The 9,280-nt window shown below is 56.2% G+C and overlaps 1 protein-coding gene across 1 annotated transcript; it reads left to right on the forward strand.

Moving 5' to 3' along the window:
• Positions 1-4,261: 4,261 nt before the first annotated feature.
• Positions 4,262-9,280, forward strand: LOC106049871 (butyrophilin subfamily 3 member A2-like). Its single transcript, XM_048056069.2, has 12 exons — positions 4,262-4,397; positions 4,806-5,153; positions 5,780-6,061; positions 6,191-6,295; positions 6,621-6,641; positions 7,175-7,198; positions 7,297-7,317; positions 7,411-7,431; positions 7,547-7,567; positions 7,692-7,712; positions 7,871-7,903; positions 8,081-9,280. Exons 1-12 carry the CDS (start codon positions 4,298-4,300, stop codon positions 8,707-8,709), a joined length of 1,626 nt encoding a protein of 541 aa, XP_047912026.2. The 5' UTR covers positions 4,262-4,297; the 3' UTR covers positions 8,710-9,280.

Raw genomic sequence — 9,280 nt, forward strand, 5'->3', positions numbered from 1 at the left:
CACAGCTGTGCCAGCTAGGATCAATTGGCTACAAACTTGGAGCAACTGAGACCATGGTGGGGCAAACTGTAAGCAAATGGAACCTGCTGCTGGCATACTGGGCATGCTGGGACCACGATGGCACAAACAGAGAGCATCTGGGACCATACTGGGGACAACTAGCTCTATGCTATAGCCAGCTGGGAGCAACTAGGACTGCACTGGGGACCACTGGGAGCAACTGGGATTTGCTGGTGGCAGCCAGGAGCATCTGGGACAATTTGGGGACAACTGGGACCACAACTGGTCAACTGGGATTCACTGGGAGTAACTGAGTCCACGCTGGGGTCACAGAATCATAGAATATCCTGAGTTGGAAGGGACATACCAGAACCATCAAATCCATCTCCTGGCTCCACACAGGACCATCCAAAAATCAGGCCTTGCGCCTTGAGCTGCAGCAGGCTCAGAGTTGTGGCCATGTCCCTGGGGAGCTTGTTCCTGTGCCCGACCACTCTGTTGGTGAAGAGCCTTTTCCGAACAGCAAGCCTGACCCTCCCCTGTGGCAGCTCCATGCCGTTCCCTCGGGCCCTGTCGCTTGCCCCAGAGAGCAGAGAGCGGTGCCTGCCCCTCCGCTCCCCTCATCAGGAAGCTGTGGGCCACCACGGTGGCTGCCCAGCTCTCCCCTTTGACCAGATCCCTCTGCAAGGCCTCTCCACCTTCAACAGAGTCAGCAGCTCCTCCCAGTTCAGTGTCAGCCTCAAACTCACTCAGGTTTCCTTCCCATCCCGCATCCAGGTTATTTGTGGGAGCACTGAAGAGACCTGGCCCCAAAATGGAGCCCTGCAGAGCCCCACTCGTGACTGGCTGCCAGCCTGATGTTGCCCCTTTTACCAGAACCCTCGGAGCCTGACCCCTCAGCCAATTGTTCACCCATCGTATTGTGCATTTGTCTGGCTCTGTGATGGGCATTTGGTCCAGATGGATACGGTCAGAAACCATGTTGAAATCTTTACTGAAATCCAAAAAGATCACCTCATCTGTCTCCCTCGGTCAAATGGGAGACTGACCTTATCAAAAAAAGGAAATTAGGTTTGTTGAACATGAGTTTTCCACTCACGAACCCGTGTCTGCTGTGACCAGTGACCGTGTTGTCCCTCAGGTGTTTTTTGCTTACTCCCACAGCAGTCTCCCAGAGCAGTCTCGTTACCAGGCATTGCCATGAGACTGACAGACCTGTAATTCCCAGGGTCTTCTTTGCTGCCCTTCTTGGAAACTGGGGGCAACGTTTGGCAGCTTCCAGTCACTGGGACCTCTGCAGATTCCTCAGTATATTTAAAAATTAAATTATAGAGATTTCCTTATGTATTGGGTTCATGTGGCAAGGTTTTGGTAGCAGGGCGTTGCAGGGTGGCCTCTGTGAGAAGAATCCAGAAGCTGCCCCATGTTAGATAAGGGCCAGTTTCAGCCAGCTCCAAAGGAACCCACCACTGGCCAGAGCCGAGCCACTAAGCGATGTTATTTGTGCCTCTGTGAGGGCATATTTAAGAAATGTGGAAAATGCTGCTACACAACAGCAGCTGGGAGAGCGAGGAGTGAGAACCAGCCCTGCAGACCCCAAGGTCAGTGCATCAGGAGGGCAGGAGGTGCTCCAGACACGCAGCAGCAGTTCCCCTGTGGCCTGTGCAGAGGCCCCTGGTGGAGCAGGCTGTCCCCTTGCAGCCCATGGGTCCCACATGGAGCAGATCTCGATGCTGCAGCCTGTGGAGGAGCCCCCGGTGGAGCAGGTGGATGTGGCATGGAGGAGGCTGCGGCCTGTGGAGAACTCCCAGTGGAGCAGACTCTGGGCCGGAGCTGCAGCCCGTGGAGAGGAGCCCACACAGGAGAAGGGGATCTGCCAAGAGCTGCTGCCTGTGAGGACCCAGGTTGGAGCAGTGTGCTCTTGATGGATGGACCCCATGGTACGGACCCATATTGGATCAGTTGTTGAAGGACTGCTGCCTGTGGGAAGCCCACGTAGGATCAGTTTGGGAAGGATGGCATCCCATGGGAGGAGTTGTTGACTCTGTTGAGGGTGGAAAGGCCTTGCAGAGAGATCTGGACAGCTTGGAGAGCTGGGCGATCACCAACCACATGAAGTTTAACAAGAGCAAGTGCTGGGTTGTGCACCTGGTACGGGGCAGCCCTGGCTATACGTACAGACTGGGGGAGAAGACGCTGGAGAGCAGCCCTGTAGAGAGGAATCTGAGGGTTGTGGTTGACAGCAAGCTGAATATGAGCCAGCAGTGTGCCTTGGCAGCCAGGAGGGCCATGGCACTTGCTAGTTGGTCGAGGGAAGTGATTGTCCCGCTCTATCTACTCTGTGCTGGTGCGGCCTCACCTTGAGTATGCAGTTCTGGGCACCACAGTACAAAAAGGATGTGAAACGGTTGGAGGGTGTCCAAAGAATGGCCACAAAGTTGGTGAAGGGCCTAGAGGGGTAGATGTATGAGGAGCGGCTGAGGTCACTGGGCCTGTTCAGCCTGGAAAAGAGGAGGCTGAGGGGAGGCCTCATCTCAGTCTACAGCTTCCTCACAAGGGGGAGTGAAGGGGTAGGCACCGATCTCTCTTCTTTAGTGACCAGTGATAGGACCCATGGGAATGGTGTCAAGCTGAAGCAGGGGAGGTTTAGGCTAGATATCAGGAAGAGGTTCTTCACCAAGAGGGTTGTTGCTGACTGACAGGCTCCCCAGGGACATAGTCATGGCACCAAGCCATGTTTAAGAAGTTTAAGAGGCGTTTGGACTGTGCTCTTATTCATATGGTCTGAATTTTTGGGTAGAAATTTTGGCACCTGTGTGGTGCCAGCAGATCCTTGTGTGCCCCTTCCAACTAAGGATATTCTATGATTCTATGACCCCACGTTGCAGCAGGGGAAGAGAGTGACCGTGAAGGAGCAGCAGAGACAAAGTGCTATAGACTGACTGCAAACCCCATTGTCCCGTTCCCCTGCGCCACTCGGGGGGAGGAGGTGGAAGAGGGTGGATGAGGGGAAGGTATTTCTGGTTTGTTTTCTTTGCTTCTCACTTTTCTAGCTTGTTAGTAATAGGTAATAAATTTCTTTAATCTCCCTATGGTCTGTTTTGCCTGTGATGGTAATTATTGTGTGATCTCCTGGTCCTTATTTCAGTCCTCGAGCCCTTTTCATTGCATTTTCTCCCCCTTTCCCTTTGAGGAAGGGGAGTGAGAGAGCAGTTGTGGAGGAGTTCAGCTGCCCACCTAAGTAAAACCACCACACATGATAACTTCAGCCAGTTCTCTTAGTACTCTGGGATGAATCCCATCAGGCCCTATAGTCTTGTATGCACCCATCTGGAGCAGCAAATCCCACACAAACTTGGAGTTTGTTGGGAGTTTATCGTTCCTGCAGTCACTGTCCTCCAGCTCAGGGCTCCTGGGGTCCCACAGCCCGTCGTCAGTGTTGAAGACAAAGGCGAAGAACACATTAAACATCTCTGTGAAGTTGATGACCCTGTTTGAGCATCCCCATCCAGTAACAGACCAATGTTTTCTCTCATCCTACTTCTGCTGTTAAGAAAGTTTTAAAAAAATCCACTTTATTACCCCTCACAGTACTGTCCAGCTTCAACTCAAATTGAGCTTTGCCCATATGAATTTTCCCCCTACAAAGGCAAACAGTATCTCTGTAGTCCTTCCACATTCCCTGACCTCACTTCCAGCAAACAGAAACTTTCCTTATCCACTAAGCTCTAGAAGAAGGTCCCTGACCATCTGAGCCAACCTTCTGCCACGGCTGCTTTACTGCAGCCTGGAGCGGGGCTGGCTCTTGGTCTTCAGCACCCTGGTCAAAGGGTGGCAGCTCCAGGCTCGGCACCCAGCTGTGCCCCATTTCCTGCAGCCTCTGATCCCACTCAGCTCTTCACTGCCATCTCTCTACATTGTCCCATTGCTCACTGTTTGATTCCTCCTTAGATGGGTGGAGATGAACGAGCTCAGACACTGGCTTTCCCTGGAGGTCTGGAGAGGTCCCTGCTGGGGACAAGCACCTTGTGCTTGCTGAAGGCCCTGGGCTGGGCACCCAGCTGCCATGGGATGGTGGTGCCAGCCCAGCAGAGCTCCCCGGACATTGCCCCAGTGGCAGAGCTCCTCCCAGAGGGTTATTGCAGCCAACGAACTGGGCAAAGGTTGGGGAAGTTGGGCGTAGCCCTGTGCTTTCTGCAGCTCTGCTGGGTGCTGTGAGGGACCGCTCTCTCGGTGGGGCTCCCTTGGAGAAGAACCCCTGGGGGCCTGCCTGCCCCCTGTGGGACCTCTCTTTCAGATGGGGCTCCCCTGGGGCTGTGGCCACCCCAGCCTCACCAGCCATGCCAGGGGCCTCCTGACTTCCCTCGTCACTCTGCTCCTCCTCCAGCTGGGCTCAGGTAGGATCCTGCGAGGCTGCTGGGGGCTCTCCCCCCTGGGCCTGGCAGACTTGCTGCCGTGGGACAGGGGAGCGGCCGTGGGGCAGGGGGGACCCAAGCCCACAGCTCAGCCCCCAATGGGTTTCGCTTTCCCTTTGGATCTTTCATGCAATACATGCGCTGCCTTGGCTGCCCTTTCTGGCTCTTCTTCACATGCCCAAATACTGAAGAGAGGGCTCCCACTCCCAGCACACCTCCTTCTCCTGCACATCCTCCCTCTCCCTCTCCTGTTTCCCCGGTGGTTTCCCATGGGACACGGGGGACGCAGCATACACCAACTCATGCACAGCTCACCCTTTGTCACTCACTGCCCCTAAATTTGCGATGGCAAAATCTCACCTCCTCTCTGTGCCCTTCTCCATTGTCCAGCCCAGCTCAGAGTGGTTGGACCGGGCCACGCTGTCACTGCCACCGTGGGGCAGGATGTCGTGCTGCCCTGCCACTTGTCCCCTCAACGGGATGCTCGCACCTTGGATATCAGGTGGATCCGGGATGATAGCTCTGAGACAGTGCACCACTACCGCAATGGAGAGGACCTGTACGGGGAGCAGATGGGGGCATATGCCAGGAGGACAGAGTTGGCCAGAGATGGTCTCTCTGCTGGAAGCCTGGACTTGCGAATCACCAGGCTGAGACCCTCAGATGATGGCCAGTACGTCTGCACTGTGGAAGGTGCTGATGCTTATAATGAAGCCATTGTGGAGCTGGAGGTGTCAGGTTAGTGGCTGGGGTGATGCTTCCAGGGGAGAGTTTACGTGTCCTTTTAATGTTTCAGCTCTTTCACAGCATGGAGCATGCCCATGGATGTGGAGGTAATATTTGGGGAGAGAGCTCCATGGATATTTTTGCCAGTTTTCCCTGGTGTCTTTGAAGACAATAATCATAATATTGAGAGGGCACTGGGCACAGGCTGAGCAGCACCTTAAGCTGTGTAGGCAATGGGACCAAACACCACACAGGGAGAATCGCAGAGTCCTCTGAGCAGCGGGACATCTGCTTTACTTTTGCTTTGTGTGCTGGGGGAGACCTGAGAGGTTGTATGGAAGTCTTGGGGCTTCTTGAGCCAGAACGGCTTGGTGCCGAGACGCTGCCTGAAGGTCCTGGAAATCTGCACCTGGGTTTTCAGGGTGATTTGGGGCCACTGGCATTGTGCAGCCCTGCTCTCTGGGTCCAGCACCAGCCGGGGTGGTTTGGGGTGAGGGTGGGTGCGTGGAGCACCTGGACCCTGAGCCCCTCGGGCCACGGCTGTGCTGGGCTGTGTCTGGCATGGGAGCAGATGGGGTCTTTGCCTTGCAACTGAATCCCTCCCCAAGTCAAGCCCCAGACATGGGCTCTTCCCCCAGCCACAGGTGCTGACCCCCACCTCTCCCTGGGGGGCTACGAGGCCGGAGGCGTCCGGGTGCTGTGTCGATCGGCCGGCTGGTACCCGCTGCCGCAGCTGCTGTGGAGGAATGCTTGCGGGCAGCATCTGCCCTCGGTCTCCCAGACACATTCCCAGGACCAGGAGGGGCTCTTTGAAATCGAAGGCAGCGTCATCATGACTGGGAGCGTGGAGGGGCCCTTGTCCTGCGTGGTCAGGAGCAGCCGCCTCCAGCAGGAGCGGGAATCGTCCCTGCACATCGCAGGTACAAATAGCACAGCGAGGGGGAGGTGTTCCTGGCCCCTGCACTTGTCCTGAGCCACGAGAAGTCTGGGTCTTGATTTTCCACCCAGGGGCATGGAAATGCAGCCCTTTTCCTGGTGCCTTTTCTCAGCTCCCTTCTTCCACAACGCCCAGCCCTGGAAGGTGGCTCTGGCTCTGGTCCTCGTGCTTTTGGCTGTGTCCATTGGCCTCGGTGTTTATCTCTTTCGAAAGAAAGGTAAGCTGGCAGCGCAGGGATGGAGCGGAGGGAGGTGTTCTGCAGGGACCCGCGTGGGTCTGGAGCGGGGCTGAGCCCTGGCCCAGGGAGGTGCGTAGGGGGAGGAAGGGAATGTTCTCCTGGGGATCCCAAAGGCCTTAGGATCCTCTTGGGCCTCTGCCTTGGGCAACGAAGGCAGGGGAGAAGGCAAGGGGCCTTGGGTGGGAGGCCAGGGAGCATGGCTGCAGCGTGGGGCTGGTGGGAAGGCCCAGACCCCCTGCAGATGTTCCCACCGAGCAACCAAGCTGCTCTGCTGACCTCCTGTTCCTCCACCTTTGCTTTTCAGCGGCACAGAGCCGAGAGCTGGGTGAGTCCTTGCAGTCCCTGCCCCCAGCCCCCTGGGGAACTGGCATCTCTGTGGGAGGGAATGGGCTGCGTGGGCTCTGGGAGCTTGTGTGCTGGTGGCTCGGGGGTGCCGGAGGAGCAACTGGAGCCTGATGGGGGAGTGGGGAGTGCTGGGGCTGGGGCTGCCCTGGGCACGGGACACGGCCAGGATGGCTGAAAGGAACGGGGATCAAGGTGGGGACAGGGAGCGAGCTGCGGGGCTGCCCCGCTCTGCACTGACGCTTCTGGGACAGGGATATCCTCCACCCTTCCCCATTCACTTCCACTTGTGTTTTGGTGGCACGGTGCAGAGAGCTGCATGAGTGTCTGTTCTTAATGGTACAAGTCTTGCAAAATGCTGAGCCTCGGTCCTTGTTAGTCTGGTCGCTACAAGTCTGGGAGCTAGGTCGTCTGTGCCCATGCACGAGAGCAAAAAAATTTGGGGTCTAGCCATGGAAGCAGCAATGCGGTGAAAGTCTCTCCACTCTGACCATTCATTCCTTTTGCTTTTTATAGTAGCGAAAAAGGATACAAAGCTGGGTAAGTGTCCTTTCACAAAGAGAAGGCATTTGGTGTCTTCCCATGGGTGTACTCCGCTCTGACCATACATTGCTTATCTCTTTCTTTTTCTTTTCCAGTGGAACAAGCTGCAGTGATAGGTGAGTGTCCATCCCTAAACTGAAAGAATTTGCCGTATAGACAAAGGATGAGTAGTTTTTCCCTCTGATCATGCATTCCTTATACTTTTCCAGAGGAAAAAGATGCAAGACTGGGTGAGTCCCTCTTCCCCCCCACAACTGAAGGAATTTGGGGTCTTTGGTTTGTAGCAGCCATTGATGAGAAGCTGACTCCTCTCATCAATGCATTGCTTTTCTCTTTCATTTGTAGACGAACAAGCTGCAGAGCTGGGTAAGTCTCACTCTCCAAACAGACAAAAAAAATCATAAGGAAAAAAAAAAAGCATCATAGTGAGAGGTATGGGATCAGAAACTGTGTCCTCTGATCATATTTTGCTTTTCTCTTTCATTTGTAGAGAAACAAGCCGCAGAGCTGGGTGAGTGTCCCCATGCTTGGGCCGCAGGGCAACACCAAGGTGATGTGCAGGGGAGGGTGGGCAGCTGGGACAGAGCAGGCCAGGGCTGGACCCTCACCCTGCCCACACCCACTGGGCAATGGCCATGGGCTGTGACCAGCTCTCCCCTCTCCTTCCAGCATGGAGAAGGTGTCTGCTGCCTCATAATAGAGGTAGGTGTGCACTGGGTTGCCCTCTGCGGTGCTTCCCCTGCCCTTGCTGGGGCATGTTCAGGAGCCAAGAGGTGCCCCATCTCCTGCCCCGTGGGGCAGCTCCTGGCCCCGAGCTGGGGAAAGCCTGCCCAGGGCTGAGCTCTGCCCCTGATGGCCTGGCTCCTTCTGTCCCTGCAGTGAAGGTGACCCTGGATCCACGCACGGCTCATCCTGACCTTGTTGTGTCTAAGGACAACAGGAGTGTGAGACGGGAAAGTAAACGACAGCAGGTTCCTGACACAGTGGAGAGTTTTGACATTCGGTGCTGCGTGCTGGGCCGCGAAGAGTTCAGAGAGGGGAGGCACTGGTGGGAGGTGGAGGTGGAAGGGTTGTTGCTAAAGTATTCTTGGTGGGCTGTGGGTGTGGCCAGGGCATCTGTGAAGAGGAAGGGGTGGATCGACATGAGCCCTGAAGAAGGGATCTGGGCTGTGCAGTACGACCAGGGGCAGCTCATGTCTCTCACATCTCCTCCCACCCCCTTGTCCCTGTCCCCTCTCCCCACGAGGATCTGGGTCTGTCTGGACTGTACCCAGCAGCAGGTGTCTTTTATCAACGCTGACAATTGGGTCGAGATCTTCACTTTCACAGCAGCCTCCTTCAATGGGGAGAGCATCCGCCCCTGGTTCCTGTTGTGGACACAGGGAATTCAGCTGTGCCTGAGGGACAGCACCCCCCAGACCCTGTCCCCAGCCCTGGGGGGCTCCTGCCCTTCTCCACCCACTCCTGCATCACCTCGCCTTGGTCCTGCAGGAGTAGCGCAGGAATGAGGGACAGTGGGGCCAGGGGCTGCCCCTTGTTCCTCGCTGCTACTGGAGGAGGGCTGGGATACTGCAAGCAGGGGCCAGGCCCCTTGCAGACCCTGGACTCTGCCCTGCACTTGGATCCTGTGCTGGGGCACAAGCCCTACTGGCACCTGTGGGTCTCACCCTGCCTCTGAGCCCCAGCGGGCAGCACAGGGGCTGCAGCAGGTCTCCACGCTCCTCTCCCCTCTGCTTGCACTGCTTGCAGACCCCAGTGCAAGGGATGTGGTCACCGTGTGCTGCCGGCCATTGCAGGCCACCTTTGCCTCCTAGTTTGGGGTTGATATCTTTGCTCTGTGCCTGGTGCTGAGCATGAGCAGCTGTGGGGGCTCTTTGTTCCCTCCTCTGGAGCACATCAAGGCACAGCAGCAGCAAGTCTGTGGCAAATAAAGTTTTGCACAGGAAGATGGAGTCTGGCAGTGGCATTTCCTGGGTGCTTTCTGTCCTGAGGCTTTGCTGCCTGGGAAGGCGTCTTGCAGCAGACCATCTCCTTGGTGTTGGTCCTGGGAGTCAGAGCCAGGAGGAACCTCAGCTTCAG

The sequence above is a fragment of the Anser cygnoides genome, chromosome 35, assembly GCF_040182565.1.
Source record: "Anser cygnoides isolate HZ-2024a breed goose chromosome 35, Taihu_goose_T2T_genome, whole genome shotgun sequence".
In the NCBI taxonomy this organism is placed as follows: Eukaryota; Metazoa; Chordata; class Aves; order Anseriformes; family Anatidae; genus Anser; species Anser cygnoides.